This window comes from Hibiscus syriacus, unplaced genomic scaffold (assembly GCF_006381635.1).
Source record: "Hibiscus syriacus cultivar Baekdansim isolate YM2019G1 unplaced genomic scaffold, ASM638163v2 tig00004779_pilon, whole genome shotgun sequence".
NCBI classification, from domain to species: domain Eukaryota; kingdom Viridiplantae; phylum Streptophyta; class Magnoliopsida; order Malvales; family Malvaceae; genus Hibiscus; species Hibiscus syriacus.
In genome coordinates, this window is record NW_024062030.1 from 1,053,920 (window position 1) to 1,074,176 (window position 20,257).

The 20,257-nt window shown below is 33.5% G+C and overlaps 3 protein-coding genes across 3 annotated transcripts; 1 reads left to right on the top strand and 2 right to left on the bottom strand.

Moving 5' to 3' along the window:
* The first annotated feature begins 2,010 nt into the window (after nucleotides 1-2,010).
* Nucleotides 2,011-15,752, top strand: LOC120197788 (dymeclin-like). The gene is made up of 8 exons (XM_039199190.1): nucleotides 2,011-2,081; nucleotides 13,616-13,698; nucleotides 14,124-14,226; nucleotides 14,593-14,718; nucleotides 14,795-14,908; nucleotides 15,116-15,204; nucleotides 15,489-15,570; nucleotides 15,660-15,752. Coding segments are annotated over exons 2-8 (609 nt in total). The 5' UTR covers nucleotides 2,011-2,081; nucleotides 13,616-13,696.
* A 182-nt stretch (nucleotides 15,753-15,934) lies between these two features.
* Nucleotides 15,935-16,705, bottom strand: LOC120198723 (early light-induced protein 1, chloroplastic-like). The gene is made up of 2 exons (XM_039200007.1): nucleotides 16,550-16,705; nucleotides 15,935-16,436 (listed from the first exon to the last, which is right to left on the bottom strand). Exons 1-2 carry the CDS (start codon nucleotides 16,703-16,705, stop codon nucleotides 16,032-16,034), a joined length of 561 nt encoding a protein of 186 aa, XP_039055938.1. The 3' UTR covers nucleotides 15,935-16,031.
* Nucleotides 16,706-17,959: 1,254 nt separating this feature from the next.
* LOC120198718 (perakine reductase-like) lies at nucleotides 17,960-20,042 on the bottom strand. Its single transcript, XM_039200002.1, has 7 exons — nucleotides 19,950-20,042; nucleotides 19,235-19,408; nucleotides 18,892-19,095; nucleotides 18,639-18,811; nucleotides 18,458-18,554; nucleotides 18,230-18,383; nucleotides 17,960-18,155 (listed from the first exon to the last, which is right to left on the bottom strand). Exons 1-7 carry the CDS (start codon nucleotides 20,007-20,009, stop codon nucleotides 17,980-17,982), a joined length of 1,038 nt encoding a protein of 345 aa, XP_039055933.1. The 5' UTR covers nucleotides 20,010-20,042; the 3' UTR covers nucleotides 17,960-17,979.
* Nucleotides 20,043-20,257: the final 215 nt, after the last annotated feature.

A 20,257-nucleotide genomic window follows, 5' to 3' on the forward strand; every position in this document is an offset into this window, starting at 1 on the left:
AGGTGCATCGATACATTAAGGGGTGTTTCGATGCATGAGAATTTTGAACCTAATTTGTGTACCGATACACCCATAGTGCATCGGTACACTCCTAAAGGAAATTAGGAATTTGGCTTATTAAATTAATTTAAGTTAATAACATCGAAGTATAAGGTTTAGGCTTCTGATAATCATCTTGAAAATTATATTTATGTAGATACAAAGCCTAAACGAGTTCCGGAACAAGTGACAAGTAAGATTGATCGAGGGAAAGACAAGGAAATATAGGTGAGTGCATATGTATAACATGAATATAATAGTATATTCAGTTCTAGACTTGTGATAAGTCTATATTCAATACTTTGATACATGATTACATTCCATATTATGATACATGACATGAATTCATATTATATGCATTATGTGACAATATTCTAATTGAATATGTTTGAAAAGTTACACGAGCTATGTGATAAATGTAAGAATGTACATGTCAACGAGATATAAACAATGTGAATTGTGAAATCCCATGTTATGTAGATGAGAACTATAGGTATAGTTGGCATGCCAAGAGTAGAGGGTTTACGCGGTCCTTCGGGACAATTCTACGTGGTCCTTCGGGACATATATGTATTCTTTGGAACATGTATGAGGTATTTTGAGACACCTACTTGATTTTTAGTATATGTATATGATTCTTAATGAATTTCTATGTAGTCCTTATGGACAATTTATATGGCACTACGGTGCAATTCTACGTGGCATTTCAGTGCGATTTATACAAGTTGTGGTGAAAGCATAGTGCACAACCTCACAGTACTCACATACCTCAGGTTCTCAGTATGTTATCATGGGCTAGTGAACTTATTATATGAATTCATGATGTTTAATTTGATCAGATTATGAGTAAGATACAAGGTTATGTAATTTGCATGGATTAAATATGTGATTTCATTACATTTCATATCATTATGACATTATCATTATGCCTCACTAAGTCTATGACTTAGTGTGTAAGTGATTTACACGTAGGTACTAAAAAGCAGGAGGATCAAAACTAAGTTCAAAGGAACAACATATCTCTGCTCAAAGATCAGATCAGAAGTAAATTACACAGTATGTCTTGATCTGTAATAAATAGGTTGGCATGTAAACAAAGTCGATAAGTATGTATGCTCTGATCGAGTTTGATAATGTTTTAAACGTATTTAGGTAAATGGTAACTTTATAGTGATAAAAGTTTAAGTTTTTATGAGTTTTATATATGTTTGACCGAAATTACTGTAGCAGTGTATCGGTACACTGTAGCAGTGCATCGGTACACTGTAGCAGTGCATCGGTACACTGTAGCAGTGCATCGATACACATTTTAAATTCGATGATTTTGTGCATCTACACTTTAGCAAGTGCATCGGTACACTATAGCATTGGTCATTACTGTTCAATGTACTATTTAAACAATATCGATATTATTCATACAGTATAGTACTATTCATAAAAACATTTTTACCTTAAATTTGTTATAGTGAAACATAATTCAACAGTATATTATCGTATTTTCTTAATATAAGTCCAAATGTTCTGTTATTTTGTAAGAATATTGTTTTAAAAAGTCAATGTGACATTTCAGACTCGTATCCGGGTCGGGTACGGGTTGGGGTGTTACATCTTCCATCTAGTAGTGCTGCTTATTCTAAATTTTTTTCTGAAGAAAGTCAACTGGGTGTTCTACAAAGAGTTGATTCTGCTGTTGGCATGGTCTTTTACTTGATGCTTTTATTAATACTGAGCCCAGTACCACATGAAACTTTTGTTGGAGTATGTTTATGATAACATGTATGCTATGGTTGCAGCAAACCATGTATTGTTGGCATTCAATTATTTGGTCAGTTCAAATAATGAAGGCTCTAGAAATCAACTGGCAGATTGCAGTCTCCATGTGCTACTTATTCTTATTCATTACCATAATCGTGTTGTAAGTGGTGAGACGATAACAAATAAGTCATGACAGTGCCACTTCATATACTGTTTCTAAAGTAAATGCATATTTTACTATCAACCCCTACAGCAAGGCCTTAGAAAATACAAGGGACATTGAATGTGAGATCTCTTCACGATATCCTTTTAGGCTAATAGCATTTCTTAAATATTTTTCTCTCTTTTTTTCATGTCACTGTTGATCGTGTAACACCCTCATACCGATACAGGTGATTTGATTTGATCCGGAGTGTCACATTAGGGACACTGGAGTGACCCAGATTGAAAATCTTGGAAAATTTAAAATTTTGATCATCTATTTAAAATTGTAAGATAATCTATAAATAAAATACAAGTTCAAAAATTAATTATATATTAAAAATAGAATCCAATAATAAAGTAAGTTTCAGACTCGAATATAAAAATAGAATACAAACTACAAGCTCTCTAATTACATGCATTGTATTTCCGCAAGCAATTCGGGTGGAACTCCTTTGCTGATGACAATAAAAGCACATGATCAAACTCTTTAACCTGCAATGGTAAGTAACAGAGTGAGCTTTGAAAAATTCAGTTAAGTCTTCAGTGGGACGGACGCCATCAGATTCTATCGGTGATTTCATATTTCATTAGTTAAGTCTTTAGTTATAAACAGGAATTTACGGTCTGAAGGAAGTATTCAGAGAGAGACAGATTCATAATATTGAATTGGGAAGTCTAGTGTGTTCCAACAAAACATATAAATGTATACAGATCCTTTAAAAACATGAGTAATTTAAAATATATTTTAAAACCATAATAATACCCTCCAACTGAACACTGATATGCAATTTCCCCATAACTGCATCTATAAAGACTTACCCTAAGCACACAACAAAGGAGCCACCCTAAGAGATTACCTTGGGGCCTATTGGCCTACCCAATTGTCTCTTTAGGTTCGTAAGGATTTACTAACTTGATCAGAGATGAACTTTCGTACTCCATACTCCTACCCATACAATATCCAGTGGAAATCATATTGAGCAGTAACTTTAATATCAAAATCATGATCCAGTAGAATGTTGTAAAAATGACAATATAGTTATTTAAATCACATGAATGCCCTCCCTCCGTACACCGAAATACAGTCCCCATATTAAGAGAGTGTCTTGGGGCCTTAGAGCATACCCAAGGAATACCTTAGGTCCGTAAGGAATTAGAAGTTTGATTAGAGTTGAACCTCTATACTCCAGAATCCTACCCAAACAATATCCCAATAATCGATTCATACAGTAAACAATAGATTCCATGTTCTACAAATCATGAACGATTATATTTTCCTGTAACACCCCAACCCGTATCCGATCCGAGTACAAGTCCGAGATGTCACATTGACTTTCTAAAATGATATTCTTATAAAATATCAAAATATTTGAACTCATTTTAAGAAAATACAATAATATTATATTAAATTATGCTTCATTATAAAAACTTGAAAAACTACTTATTTATGAACAATACTATACGATCTGAATAGTACCGTGAACAATACCATGAATAGTGAAAAATTTCAAATATAAATTGTGTATCGATGCACTGCTACAGTCACTTTCGACAAAATACGTATAAATTCATAAAAATCTAAGTTTTCATTTGTATTAAAATTACCATTTACATATACATGTTTAAAACATTAAAAAACTCATTCATATGATTTTACAAACCAATTAGAGCATATCATATTCAAATCTTTATTACATGCCAACCACTATCATTATTACAAAATACATACTATTTAATACTTTTCTAATATGATCTTTGGAAAGGAGAACTGACCTGTCTTGCTTAACTTTTATCATTCTTCCTCTTATCAGAACCTACGTATGAAACAATCACACTCTAAGTCTATGACTTAGCGAGGCATATAAACATATAATAAAACCATAAAACATTTCATATATCAAAATGCATACATGCACATGTACCATCATTATCATAATCTCTATTTATCATATGTTCTTGTAATTATCATTTTTGTATATCATATAACACATTTATCATATCACAAAGAAACCCATATAACATCATATAATTATGTAATTACCTTTGATAACCTTTTATAAGCCCATGCACATTACTGAGAACTTAAGGTATTTGAGTAAATTGAGGTTGTGCACTTATGCTGTCACCACAGCTCGTATAAGTCCTATTGCGTGGCATATGAAATTTGTCCCGAAGGACCAGTCCATAGATCCCGAAGAATCTAGGTAATCAGTCCATATGTTCCGAAGAACATAGGTAAACAATCCATATATCCCGAAGAACATAGGTAAACAGTCCGTATGTCCCGAAGAACATAGGTAAACAATCCATATGTCCCGAAGAACATAGGTAACCCTCGACCCTTGGCATGCCAACTATACCCCTAGATCTCATATCACATAACATGGGCATTATTTTTATACTTATCACTTTACATATTCACACATTCACATCACATCATTATTTCACATAACTCTTTATCACATTTCATATGATCAAATATTTTCTTCTTTTCTGTCACGTACCACATATACGTGTAATCATTGATCTTATATCATATGATTTTCTTGTATATTTTCATATCCCATTGCCACGCATTCATTTCATATTTATACGTCACATAGTTCATATCACTTTTGCATGTAATCACATAAACATATATATAGATATATATCATATCTTTTCACATATATTTCCCATACATCGATGCCTACCTATGTGCATCGATAAACACTGAATAATTTCTTGAAATTTACCCTTGATGCATCGGTACATGTTGAATGTGTACCGATGCACACTAGTCCAAAATTCTCATTTATGCACGTAAATTACTTCCTTCTAATTTAATTGTGCCATATTTCAACTCATTTTATATCCTTAACTCACTTACACATGCTTAAACTCATTTATATCCATTTATCTCATCTTTAATCTCAAAATTCCATCTTTCATATAGAAATCAATAATCATACCAAATTTTCAAGATGTTCTACATCCAATTCTATCACTTTATATCTCTTAATTAAGTTGACGACAAGTCAAATTTAATTTTAAATTCAACTTATCAACTCTTTTCCAAAAATTCACTTAAAAACCCATTTTCTTTAATCTTTCATAACTTCTTAATCTTTTGATTTTAAGATAACTTAAGCTTTTCTTAAGCTTAGTTATCATCTAAATGATCAAAACCCAACCTTTAAATAAAAAAAAATCAACAAATTAGAAAACTTACCTTTGCAAGCTTGGCTCTCTCTTTCTCTCGTACATGAAGAAGAAGAAGAAAAAGATGAAGTGGAGAAAATATCTCCCCATCCTTATCCCCGCCTACATATATATCATTTTTTATAATTTCCAAGTCAAATGACCATTTTGCCCTTTTATTCTTTTAATAATTACTAACAACTTTCAGGAAGTATCTCCACATAAATCATTAAACTATTCAACTATTCTACTTTTATCCCCAAATTCTAAAATTTTACAATTTAGTCACTAACCCGTAGTTTGGGTTGTTACAAATCTCCCCTTCTTTTAAAAAAATTCGTCATCGAATTTTCATTGCACACATTAATAAGAATATATCTTCTAATGTTCTCATGTTGTTTCCTTTATTTAATTTTTCCTTCCTTTAGTTCTTCAACTAATTTTTTTTCATTTATCTATTGTCGCTTATCATATAAACAGTAACCAGTAACATCATCCATTTCTATTTTTTCTCTCCTTCGATTCTACATTTTCCTTTGATCTTTCTAAAATTCATATAATGTCACTCATCACGTAGACAATAACATTCATTTTCATCACTTAACATCATAAATCAATCAAATTCCTCATAAATTTTAATTACCTTGCAACAATAACCAAACTTTTATTCCATCATCATTTGACCAAGAACACAACCTTACATCTTCTTCAATTGTGATTAAACATAAACTTTACGGAATCAAACAATCTTTCACATTACCTTGCACACTTTTCATACTTCTATACTGAACTTATCATCTAAACTTTCATATAACTTTATCACATTTGATCCTTTATACTTCATCCTTTCATTTATTTATTCCATTATTTCTTAAAAATCAAAATCTCCTTATACATAGGTCATATCTTTTAATTCATGTTCACATACTCTTTTCCTATCACTTATACTCATCTCTAATCACTGATATTTATCACATCTTTATAACTTTGATAATCAACTTTACTGATACAGAATCTTATTCTTCACCATCTCTTGTACATGTATTTTTCTTCCTCAAAGCTCTCTTTAAAACTTGTAAATACTCATCTCTCTTCGCCTTTATCATATCTATATGATCCAAATACATAACTATATTCAAATCCATATCATACTTAATTAACTCACTTTATCTTTTCTTCCAATCTTATAACTCTATCACCTTTACTATTACAGTTAGTAAATATCAACTGTTCAATCTAGGGAACAGACCCCAATCAGTTAAGCATATACCTTTTTTTTTCCTATTAGAATTATCTCAACAATAGTTTGCTTAACTTATCAAATCCACATTCATTCTCATGCACCATGAAATTTTCTTTGTTCACACTCAACAATTCAACGTCTTTTATCTTATAAAATAATCACCGACGTACTTATTTCTTAAACTCTTTCCGAAACAATATTCACATCAATAAATCTTCCATTATTCCCATTATAACATTTGTTTACCATATTTTAGCTCAACCACTTAGCAACTAAATTATTTCATATAACTTTTCCACTTTAGAATAGTGGAGATCCTCTAACATTATCCGGTTGCACATTCAATTTTTTGAACGCAATCCTTAAGTTTTTAATCTAGGGTATAACCCTTTATCAAATCAATCATATACCTTCTTTTCAATCAAAATTTTCCTCAACGATATCTTACTCAACTTTTCAAACTCGGACTCTTACTCACACACAGTATTATTCCTCAGTTTCAAAATCTAATGTTGTAACTTCCTTTGTCTTATAAACTGTTCACCGACATACTCATTCTCAAACTTTTCTATTACTCTTTATCTTCTCTTAAACATTCGAATCATTATCTCATTCGCTACATCACATTTACATAATCAAGATATACAACTATATCCAATACATTTTTCTTCACAAAATCTTGTTAGCCAACGCTAACTTTTCCCATTCATAATGGAAACTCTTATCATAATCAATATTATGTCCACCCTTTTGCTTATACACCATACTATCACTTTCATTTCGTTATCCATTTATCCTTTTTATAATCAGCATTGTTTTATACATAACTAAACCATATAATGTCCTTTCTACTCACATATTCTTGTATATCACATATATTTATCCTTAACTATCACTCCTTATCATATTTTCATGACTTTGATAGTCAATTTTACTTGCACAGAACCTTATTCTTTATCATTCTTATACTTGTGTTTTATTCACTTATTTCAACAATTACCAGATTTCAATACTCATCTCATCCCTTTAAAATACTTTTCCTGTTTCAATTTTCATAACTTATAACAGAGTTTTTAACCCAATTCACAAAGGTCATCTTTAACCCTGACTTATTATCAATTAACTCCTTGTTTAATCTTTCAAGATCAAACCCTACTGCTTGAGTCTGTCGGACTCTCATCTGATTTGATTCTCTGGCGGAGAATATAACTAATTCATGTTTAAAGTTGAAAACCAGAATCTCTAGCTTTCTTTGATGGTGATTAACTCTATGAAGCATTAATTCTCTTAATCATCTGAGATTTTTGGTTCTCCAATCCTTTTATTCTGAGCTGTCTCTCTCTCTAGAGCTTTAGCGTGATTAACCATTTCTTAAAACGAGAACAAATTCAAAAAAATCAACATTTCTTTTAATCTTGAGAGCAAGCCCTCCACAAACCAATTCGCATGAATCCTTCTCTGTCAGAACTAACTTAGTCGTAAAACGACTTAACTTATTGAACTCGAACTCGTATTCATACCCCATGCGATTCATATGTTTCAAATTCAAGAATTCTTGCTTTATTTACCTGATAAACTGGTCTCTTATATACTTGTGCTTAAATTCTTTTAGGAACAATGACCACATCACTTGGTCACTTGTCATTCTCAAGGTGACATTCGTCCACCATGCTCTAGTTTACCCATTTAATAACGAAACTACTCAATTTAATCTTCTCCACTTTGGAGAAATGAAAATCTTCTAACATTATCTTCATATCATTTAACTAAAGGTCTGTAACAACAGAACCTTCCTCAATTTCACTCTTGAGCTTAGGTGCTCTTAACTCTTTTAACTATTTCGATACATTCATTCTATAAATTAAAGAAGTAGAAAATTGAGAACACATCAGAATATAATTCAATATCCTGAAAACATGCTTTAATCTTATACAGGCACTCCCTGAGGTGTTCGCTCTTCTCCATGTCTGCCCAGGGCATGTGAATGCTATTACCTTCAGTCTATCGTCTTGTGCTTCACTTTGGAAGCTCTTATGATCATACATCTAATATAACATAACATTTTAACTCTATTAACAAGACGGTACACTCCTTACACTATCAGATCAGAAAATTTTTCACTTTGTGTTGGCATGTATACTTTTTAAAACACTTTTGACTTTGTTTTTAGCCTAGAATCGGCAAAACTGTAGCTCTGATACCATTAAATGTAACACCCCAACCCGTATCCGACCCGAACATTAATATTATATTAAATTATGCTTCATTATAAAAATTTGAAAAAAAAAATACATATTTATGAACAATACTATATGGTATGAACAGTACCGTGAACATTACCGTGAACAGTGAAAATTTCGAATATAAATTGTGCATCGATGCACTGCTATAGTACTACTACAATAACTTCAGGCAAAATACATATAAATTCATAAAAATCTAAGTTTTCATTTGCATTAAAATTACCATTTACATATACACGTTTAAAACATTACAAAACTCATTCATATGATTTTACAAACCAATTAGAGCATATCGTATTCAAATCTTTATTACATGTCAACCACTATCATTATTACAAAATACATATTATTTAATACTTTTCTGATTTGATCTTTGTAAAGGAGAATTGATCTGTCTTGCTTAGTTTTTATCATTCTTCCTCTTCTTGGAACCTACGTATGAAACAATCACACGCTAAGTCTATGACTTAGTGAGGCATATAAACATATAATAAAACCATAAAACATTTCATATATCAAAATGCATACATGCACATGTACCATCATTATCGTAATCTCTATTTATCATATGATCTTGTAATTATCATTTTTGTATATTATATAACGCATTTATCATATCACAAAGAAACCCACATAACATTGTATAATTATGTAATTACCTTTGATAACCTTTTATAAGCCTATGTATATTACTGAGAACTTAAGGTATTCGAGTACATTGAGGTTGTGCACTTATGCTGTCACCACAGCTCGTATAAGTCCTACTGCGTGGCATATGAAATTTGTCTCGAAGGACCAGTCCATAGATCCTGAAGAATCTAGGTAATCAGTCCATATGTTCCGAAGAACATAGGTAAACAGTTCATATGTCCCGAAGAACATAGGTAAACAGTCCATATGTCCCGAAGAACATAGGTAAACAGTCCATATGTCCCAAAGAACATATGTAAACAGTTCATATGTCCTGAAGAACATAGGTAACCGTAAACCCTTGGCATGTCAACTATACCCCTAGCTCTCATATCACATAACATGGGCATTATTTTTATATTTATCACTTTACATATTCACACATTCATGTCACATCATTATTTCTCATAACTCTTTATCATATTTCATATGATCACATATTTTCTTCTCTTCTGTCACGTACCATATGTACGTGTAATTATTGATCTTATATCATATGATTTTCTCGTATATTTTCATATCCCATTGCCACGTATTCATTTCATATTTATACGTCACATAGTTCAAATCACTTTTGCATGTAATCACATAAACATATATATATATATCATATCTTTTCACATATATTTCCTATACATCGATGTCTACCTGTGTGCATCGATAGACACTGAATAATTTCTTGAAATTTACCCTTGATGCATTGGTACATGTTGAATGTGTATCGATGCACACTAGTCCAGAATTCCCATTTATACACGTAAATTACTTCCTTCTAATTTAATTGTTCCATATTTTAACCCCTTTTATATCCTTAACTCACATACACATGCTTAAACTCATTTATATCCATTTATCTCATCTTTAATCTCAAAATTCCATCTTTCATATAGAAATCAATAATCATACCAAATTTTTAAGATGTTCTACATCCAATTCTATCACTTTATATCTCTTAATTAAGTTGATGACAAGTCAAATTTAGTTTTAAATTCAACTTATCAACTCTTTTCCAAAAATTCACTTAAAACCCCATTTTCTTTAATCTTTCATAACTTCTTCATCTTTTGATTTTAAGATAACTTAAGCTTTCCTTAAGCTTAGTTATCATATAATGATCAAAACCCAACATTTAAATCAACAAATAATCAACTAATTAGAAAACTTACCTTTGCAAGCTTGGCTTTCTCTTTCTCTCGTACATGAAGAAAATGAAGTGGAGAAAATATCTCCCCATTTTTACCCTACCGACATATATATCATTTTTTATAATTTCCAAGTCAAATGACCATTTTTTCCTTTCATTCTTTTAATAATTACTAACAACTTTCAGGAAATATCTCCACATAAATCATTAAACTATTCAACTATTCTACTTTTATCCCCAAATTCTGAAATTTTACAATTTAGTCACTAACCCGTAGTTTGGGCTGTTACATTTCTAGTGAAAATAGGTAACCAAGGAGCACATATTAGGTAGCCATAGTTCATAAACAATAAATCAATACATAAGTAAATAGAATATCGAACAGTTAAAAGATTCAGTAAAACAACAACTTTAGTAAATCACATTTCAAGGAAAATAAAATAATCATATAGCATATAGGGAACACACTAGAGGATCCAATTATTCCCCGAATTTACTTGGTATTTATCAGGTAGGGAACCACGAAACTTTTTGTAATTTGATAAATTTTAGAAATGAAATCCCTATTAAAAGAGGTTTGATAGCTAACAGATTAATCAATCATTGAAGAAGTGATTTATCAAGATTATAGTATTAAGATATATCAGCAAGGTATACAAGAATTATTGCATCAAAATTTATTTAAGATTTAGACATTCCTAAAGTGATTCCATCAATCAGACTTATAAGGGTATTTTAGTTATTTGATTCCTAAGAAATTTGATAAATCAGTTTAATAAGGGTATGCAACGATTTTATAGAATTACAGAATTCAAGCATCTTAACAGGTTTCCAATTCCAATCACATTGTACAAATCCCAACAAAAGAGATACTTATCACGGATATTCATTTCTTAAAACTGATTGCACTGTAGAATCGAACTGATCACCTTAAAAACCATCTTTGGACGAATCATGAGGATACGTACAAGTATTTAAGCAATATTTAAATATTTCTCGTATTATAACAATATTAGGGATAATCAACTTACTTAGGTCATACTTTATAAACTTCAAGGGCGTTACATCATTTAAAGCTTCATCGGTATCTTCAGAAGTTATCCAAAGACATTTTCTTAATCCAAGTCATGAGGGTATTTAGATCATTCTGGTATTTGAGGTAGATTTATTCATTCCAGAGCTTATAGGTATTTAGTCATTCTAGGGCTATGGGGTATTTTAGGTCATTTCACACTTCAAGGGTATTTTTTGTCATTTCACACTTCAGGTGTATTTCATTCCTTTCATTTCGTCCATTCTTTCCATTTAATTCAATTTTTTTATTTATTTCAGTCACTTCGAACAATTTTGAAAATAAAGGTACTTTCGATAAGTTAGTCTTCAGATAAATGCTCATAAATAAAAAATTCTGAATCTAGTGTCTTCTCAGAGGTTACGAACTATTTATCTGAAATCTATCAAACAAATAGGAACTTGACAGTTAAATCAATAATTTATCGAATTAGATACAAATTTTCATAGTATTTTCTCAATCAGGGTTGATTCATATTATTTTTCCCTTTCAAGGGTAATACTGTAATTTCTCATCTAGTTATTTTCGGTGTTTCAATTTTTAACAAGAGTAATCAAATTTTAAGGGTTACGAGGTTAAACGTTTCTCTGGTTAATCACGGAACTTGGAATTGTTCCTTATAAATCTTCTAATTTCTTATATGAGTCATCAGAGTTTTATTCAGTTACTTATTTTTTTCCGTACTCGAATCGAGTTTAGAAATAATGAACTATACAGATGAGATGAAACATATTCATCCATGCACTTAGCAAAACCAACATGTACCGTAAAGTATGCATAGGGTAGTAAAATATTATCTCGATTTTCAAGCTACGCCAATCAAACATTTAAACTTTATTTGATTGCTTTCAAACTTGAATCCAAAGTCTAATAATATCTCAAATACATATCAACAAAAAATACATAAAAATGGAGCTTAATTCCGAAAAGTGTATCGAGTTGGGAGGTTAATCAGTGAAAAAAAGCTTATTGTGATCGAATTTGGCGAAATGAACCTAAAAACCAAACTCAGGACATCAAAAACCATCAGGATAGGTGCTCCCAGAAAAAGTCAACAACCGATCAACGGTCAGTCAACAGTCAATGTTCTGTCAACGCTTGGTCAATGGCTCGACTTGGCGGATCGATCAGTGGTTTGGCTCGACTTGAATGACTCAATCCAAATCGACCCAACCGGGTCAAACCAGTCCAACTGATTCAGACCGGTTCAACAGGTCAATATACCCCTTGGATGACAGTCGACGCCCACACGCAGGGCGTGCGACACGTGCGGTGACTCCGGTCGTCGGTTCAACGTGAAATTTTCCAGTCTTCTAGATCGACACCTCCAGAGTCTCGTGCATGTGTTATTTTCGACGAAACATGACAGAATGTGGAATTTTAAAATGTTTGAACTTTTTCAACGGTGATCGGTGAGTGACAACGGCGGAGCAACGGCGGTGTGACGATTTCGGTCGGGTCTTAAGCTTACGATGACGACGGGTTTAGTGGTACAAGCGATGTGCTAAACGGTCGGCCGGATCGACGGAAATCAAGGAGAATCCAAGCTTCGAGGGCTGGAGACGGCGAAGCTTCAAACGTCGATTCGCGCTAATTGACGACGAATCACAATATGATGATGGTTGGGTTTTGCTCGTCGGTCGACGAAAAGTCGAACAAGGCTGGAGGTGGGATGAACGGTGGTTGGGCAGTGACGTATTCGTCGATGGAAGGGTCGACGGGCTAAGGGTTTAGGGGTTTGATTTGGGGATTAGGTATATTATCCGAGTTTTAACCTAATATATATATATATATTCACTTAATATATCACCAATAGTACCCTAGCCTAAACAATTAGGGCATGAGCGACCTTAATTGGGTTCGAATCCTCGTAGCAGCTAAAATGTATTTTTTCCTACGGACAAAAAAAGGGAAAATTCAAGGTTAAGTCCCTAAACTTTCTGCAACTTCTAAAATAAGCTACAAGTTTTGAAAACTTTCAATTTGATCCCTATATTATTTTAATTAATTCTAAAATTTTTATTTTAAAATATTGGGTTGTGACAGATCGTGCCGATATTGAGGGAAATTCACAAAATGGACCAGTTGTGAGATTACCTTTTGCATCCCTATTTGATACCCTTGGCATGTAAGTATCTTTCTGTTCTATTGGCACTATGTGAATGAGTAAAATGACCATTATGAGATTATTAAGGCTTTCCTTTTCTCTTTTTCCTTTGTATTCATAATGGCCATCTCCGGCAAAGACGTTTGTATGATTGCTTCTTTATTACTGTTAATTTTTGCTAACATTTTGCCAAGAATGGGTTCTATTCCTTGGTAATTGCTGTTGACTTTCTTTTTCCTGTTTCTCTTTTGTTTAAAATTGTTTTAGAAATAAATTGACTTAAGCGCAGACTTCTATTATATGGTGCCTCTATCCTCAGCATAGCTTTAAAACTTTGATCGACATAAATGCTTCGCAATTTGTTACTATATTTGGAATCAATATTTCATCTCTCTTGGCTCCTTCTTCTTTTTTGTTTGGTAATTCATAATGGTTCCTATCTGCAGGTGCTTGGCTGATGAGACTGGTGTCTTTTTACTTTACTCATTGCTGCAAGGGAACTCTGACTTTTTGGAGTATGTACTGGTGCGAACTGATTTGGATACATTGGTAAGAAGCTCTAACTTACACTATCTACATTTCATATATAACCCTGAGCAGTTCCATTTGCAAAACTACTTTCCACTTATTTGTTACAAGGTATGAATCGTGGCTAGTTTCTTGTTGACATATTAAAATTTGTCTCTGTCCTGCCTGCCCCCTTTTCCACAAAAAGAAAAAATAGCTTGAACATTTTCTAATTTATATCATGCATTCAAATCACACATTGCATCAGATTTTGTTTGATTTTTTCTATTAATTTGTTTTTAGTCGTTCATTGTAACTCTTCAGTATGTATATGGCATAAACACCTAAGCTTGTTTATATGATGTCACATATGGTTTTAATCTTTGTTTGTATGATGAATATCAACAGTTGATGCCCATCTTGGAAACATTATACAGTGCTTCGAGGAGGACATCAAATCAAATATACATGTTGCTGATTATACTCCTCATACTTGGTCAAGATTCTTCATTCAATGCAAGCATTCATAAGATGTTAAGCATCTCTTTTGTTTGTCAGATTTGGACTTTGATAAATGAGTGTTGGCTTGATATCTTATTTGTATGGACAGATGCTGCCTGGTGTTTCATGGTACAAAGATCATCTCCTTCATCAGACATCTCTTGGTTCCCTGATGGTCATAATTTTGATAAGGACCGTCCGGTATAACTTGTCAAAGTTGCGGGTATGGCTCAAAGTATAATAAATTCTTACTGGATTATGTTATGTATAGTGAAGCACACTCCAGGACAACATTGTTGAGTGGCTGGATTTCACTCTTCATATGTTAGTTTCCAGATTTAGGACTGTAATATTTGATTGCATGGGTTCTATATCTGTTAATAAAGTGTTAATTTGGAGTTGGTTCTTTTTTTCTTTTATGAATGAACAGGATGTCTATCTTCATACTACTTGTCTTGCAACGTTGGCAAATATGGCACCTCAGAGACTAGTCAGCCTCTTCTATATGCTTTCACGCAAGCAAGTCATTTATATTTAGACCACTTTTTTTTACCATAGCACTTCATTGATTCTTTGATGAATGTTTCCTATGTTGAACGACTCTTCATTTTGCTTGAAAGTATCAGTCTTCAACTCTAAACTCGTCTTGATGCTTATTTGGACATGGTTATTGGGACCCCTCCAAATGCATGGGGAAACTTGGAAAAATTGAACATACTTGCGTTGGGAGTAACAATGATTCATAGATATTTTATGTCAGCACTGTTTTCCTAACTGTTAATGTAAATGTGTTGGGAATTTAGGTACAACAAATACGTAGAGACTAGGGATGATAAATTGCAAACCAAAACCATCTCAACAGTGGACGGCCTTGTGGAAGAAATGGTAACTGTCCTCATTTTGGCATGTGATATAGTCCTTTGTAAAAAAAAAATTCGTGTATCCTAAAATAATATTTATTTCTCTCGTTGCAGTCTGCAGAGTTGCAAAGTTATACCGACTTCCTGAGAATTGTCCTAGAAATATTAAATGTAATTTTGACATATGCACGGCGGCGGATTGCTTAGGTATATCTTTTATTGAAGTTACATGTGTGATAATCTTGTATGCATTCCATTTCAGCAACAATTAAAATAGATACGTGTCCACCTAAACAAATGGTGGATCCATCACTGTGAATAGATTTATTTTTTTTAGCTTAAGAAAATGACTTGTATTAGCTTAATTTCGTTATTCTAAAGCTTCTTGCTTTAACGGAATAGGAACTTGAATATATTTATATTTTACGAAATTACAAGGCTACTGAGATTATATATGCCACTTTAAGAACAAAGACTAGAGAAAAATTACACTAGGGTTCCATCCTTGACATATTCGGTGAGTGCCAAGGCAACAAGTCCCAGCATAGCAAATCTACCGTTCCACAACTCGGCATCCGAACTCATGATATCGCCAGATTTCGACTCGGCCGTTACGCCTTGAAACATAGGAACCAAAGATGCAACAGCGAAAAGGATGCTTGTTCCAACGAACAATGGGACCCCACCGTCCGATATCTGTGTAAACAGATCTTGACCCTTGGATAACTCCACCGCCAACGCCGCAACAAACCCAACCATCGCCAACCTACCGTTGATCCTCTCCGGTGCAGGACCACTGAACGCGAACACATCGGAGAATTTGGTGCTTGCATTCGGAGCAGGGATTGGGTTCCGCTTCAGCTCAGGTATTTGCACCTTCTTTTCATCTTCCTGCAACAAACCCCAAATTTTAATCTATGAACCCTAAAACTAGTGAAAGTAAACACATAAGCTTCCTGCAACAAACCCAAACCCTAAAACTAGTTTTAGTAAACACGGCTTACCTCCGCCATGCAGCGAACCTGAAGACTGGCATTCCTATGAAAACGAGGAGTGGGTTTAACGTTGTGTAACGGAATCATTCGACTCCTGTTAGCAAGGCTTGTCATGGGGCTTGCCAGATGGATGAATTGCATTTGCATGACACTTGAAGCGGCCATTTCCTTCAAAGTATACAGTTTCTGGAACAAAGAAAGAACCCAAGAGAGTGCTGGCAAGTATTTAAATGAAGCTTTAATGGAGAAAACGCAGGAGACAATGCTTTGAATGATGGTGGGTTGATGCAGTACAGCAGCGTTGGGTTAAATAGACTAGGTTGGGAGAAGAGGGTGGTGGATATTTATGGATCCACGTAGCTTTGTATCTAATTCTAAAAAGTTATTGAGTCACGTGAGACAGTTGTCCACACATGGTGGACGTTGGTGACGTGGACTATTTTATTACCACAACACTGGGGTTTGTTTAGTTAGAAGGCAAAAAGTGAAGGCCGTTTGTGGTGTCTTTGCATGAACCGTAAACGTGGCCGCTTCTGGATTCTTGGCGGAACATCCTAGACCCTTATTACGTTTTCTCGAAAAGTAACTAATTTTCTGATAAAATATTAGAATAATATATATAATCTTTATCTTTATATTTTATTTTATTTTAAATTTAATTATAATATATTTTAATAGTTTATTTTAATCTCTAAAAAAACTTCATCTCCCATCCAACAATTAAAATGGGTAAGAGTAGCTTCTGTGAGCAGCAACTATTAAAAAAAGTTGGAGAAGATGGTGGCTAATAGCCTCGGAGTGGTTGTGGTGGTGGACGTTTATTATTTTTTTCAATTATTTTTTTTTTACAATAAGAGATGAAGTTTATTTAGGGACTGAATGGGTAGATATCAAAATATTGAGTTTTTTTTTAATTAAGATCAAATTAAAATAAAGTATAGAAAGTTAAAGATTAAGTATGTTACTATATCAATTATATTAATTTCGTCATTTTTTATTAAATTTTTAAGTGATAATTTTATTACTTTTCATAATTGAAAGATTTAATAAAAAGTATTTTATACGGAGGGCATTTCATAATTCGGAGATCTTCTACGGAAGTTGTTCTCAACTTGGTGTTGGAGACAGCCTACTATCTTACCTCCCCCTACCCCATTACATATGTGAACAAGGGACAACCATTTTTTTATCTTATAATTGAGTGATTATTTTTATATTTTATCCTAATACTAATAAGTATCAGTTTGATATATAAAATTAAAGAAGAATTTAGATTTTATTATTAATTAAAGAGCTCAATTCGATTTTCGGACAATTGAGTAAATTCGATTTCGAACAACTGATTCTGCTACCGTTATTAAGAAAAAGACCAAGCACAGAGGAAAACCAGACACATGCAGAGAGGGCTTCAATATTGGCAATGGTGCTTCCTTTTACAATCACTTGTTGGGTGTATTTGCCACCTTATAGCAATAATCAGCAAAAACATCACACTCTCTGCCGCCACCAACTTCATCAACTGGCACAGCATCACAGATTTCTTTCAAATCATCTTGTCTCAGCTTCACAGTCAATGATCCAATGTTGCTTTCAAGGTTTTTAATCTTAGTTGTAGCTGTAAAAACACGATTCGAAACCCGTATCCATCACCGCACTTGAATTCAACTAACATAGGTTTACCGAACTTACCTGGGATCGGAATGATGTCTTCACCTTGATGTAGTAGACATGCCAGAGCTAACTGAGGAGGGCTGCATCCATGCTTTTTCGCCAAGGTTTCGATACGGGCGTATACGAGTTTGTTCTTCTCCAAATTATCCCCTGTGAATCTTGGATGGAATTTCTGTGATTAGAAAGATAAAATATGTAAGAAGCATAGTTTTTTATGAAAAAGGAACTCTTATGGATTTGAAGTACAAGAAGACTTTGAGTAGGCAAGCTCTCCACAGCTGCTTTCCCACCAAAGAAACCTCGACCGAGTGGACTATATGCTACTATCCCAATAACAATCTCTCTGAGAAAGATGGACCCGGGATTGAGTATCGAATATGAAAAGTTTGAGTACTGAACATAACATCATAGCCAAATGCTAACAAACCTGCAGACCGGAATTATATCCTCTTCGATCTCACGAGACCAGAGGGAATACTCCATTTCCAAGGCCGATATAGGATGAACAGCATGATCTCTTCTAAGGGTGTCAACACTAGGTTCAGATAGACCAATGTATTTGATCTTTCCCTCTTCCACAAGCTTCTTGAGCTCCCCCATCTGTCCCATTTCAAAATGTTTGATGCATTGAACAAAAGTCATTAACAAAAGAAGTGGTCTTTTAGATGATATATGCTTACGGTTTCTTCTATCGGGACTGAAGTATCTACACGATGCTGGTAGTAAAGATCGATATAGTCCACACCGAGTCGTTCGAGGCTAGTTTCACAGCATTTCCGCACGTATTCAGGGGTCCCTTTCACCCCAAAGTTAAATCCTTCTTTCCTAAAGATCCCAAACTTTGTTGCTAATTGCACTTTATCCCGCCGAAGCTGCTTCAAAGCCTGAGAAATGGGAAATACATATATGTACATGTATCAACATGTGTTCATGAATGCAGATGAGCTTCGAAAAGAAACATCGACACACGATAAGGATGAAATCAAACATAACGATCGTAACATCGCATCGAGACTTACATACCTTCCCAACCAAGATCTCGTTATCATGAGGCTCATTTCCATAAAGATCGGATGTGTCAAAGAATGTGATGCCTCTATAAAAAGCCTCCTTTATAACCAAACACCCTTCTTCATGAGAGATAGGAGCATTGTACAACCCGGAGAGGGATGCGCAACCAAACCCCAGTTTAGAGACCTGGAAATAGAGATATGTACAGGCTATGTTACTGGATTCGTAATTTCTCTCGAGTATTTGTATTCGATGGACACATTTTCAAACAAATTTATACCGATCTACATATCTGTATCTGACACTAACTCGAGTCTAGATAACATAGAAGTGGTGATTTAATCATCAATTAATCCACATCTTCTTGTCCGGAAAATCATTCCTTGCCTACCCTTGTTTCCAGAAACTAAACAGAATTCAAATGAACTCGAAACGAACTCAAAACTTATCTCAATTGGGTTCATGCTATCGTATCTAACAAATTTAGTGATTTAAATAGAATCCAAATATCTGCATCACTTACTCTGGCAAAGCCTTCAAACTGTCAAATAATTGCAGGACTGAGAATTCAAAACAATCTGAGATAATAAACGATTATGGTGAATGAATTAGGGGTTTGATTCTTCAACAAAAAATGTGATTTATTTCATATACTTTCTAATACAATAACGCAGTTCCTAATTCTTAGTATATATAATAGAAGAAAAGAATACCCGTTGAAGCTTACCTCCAATCCTTGAGTTCCCAGCTTCACCCTTGGAACCTGAACTTGGGTTTCCTTCTCCATTTTCAACGGATCCTGAGCTTGGTTGAAGATGCTACTTTACAACTTGAATATCATATATCATATAATATTGATGTATTCCCTTGCCAACCTTTTTCTTTGAATTTTCTTAGCATTAGTTAATTTTCTGCAATCACCAACCATTTTAGGACCACTTTAAACGTTGATTGACCACCCCATTTGCAATTTTTTTTTCAATTTTTTATCTTAATATTTAAATAATGTGAGATGATTATAAAATTAATAAAAAA

What these genes read in the sequence shown, in the direction of transcription:
- LOC120197788 (XM_039199190.1), top strand. An exon ending in GAACTGATTTGGATACATTG is followed by an intron (nt 14,227 to 14,592) that starts GTAAGAAGCTCT and finishes GAATATCAACAG; the next exon opens with TTGATGCCCATCTTGGAAAC. An exon ending in ATGCAAGCATTCATAAGATG is followed by an intron (nt 14,719 to 14,794) that starts TTAAGCATCTCT and finishes TTGTATGGACAG; the next exon opens with ATGCTGCCTGGTGTTTCATG.
- LOC120198723 (XM_039200007.1), bottom strand. Translation starts at nt 16,705, where the DNA reads ATGGCCGCTTCAAGTGTCATGCAAATGCAATTCATCCATCTGGCAAGC. An exon ending in AGGTTCGCTGCATGGCGGAG is followed by an intron (nt 16,437 to 16,549) that starts GTAAGCCGTGTT and finishes GGTTTGTTGCAG; the next exon opens with GAAGATGAAAAGAAGGTGCA.
- LOC120198718 (XM_039200002.1), bottom strand. Translation starts at nt 20,009, where the DNA reads ATGGAGAAGGAAACCCAAGTTCAGGTTCCAAGGGTGAAGCTGGGAACT. An exon ending in ACGAGATCTTGGTTGGGAAG is followed by an intron (nt 19,096 to 19,234) that starts GTATGTAAGTCT and finishes CCCATTTCTCAG; the next exon opens with GCTTTGAAGCAGCTTCGGCG. An exon ending in GATATAATTCCGGTCTGCAG is followed by an intron (nt 18,555 to 18,638) that starts GTTTGTTAGCAT and finishes CATCTTTCTCAG; the next exon opens with AGAGATTGTTATTGGGATAG.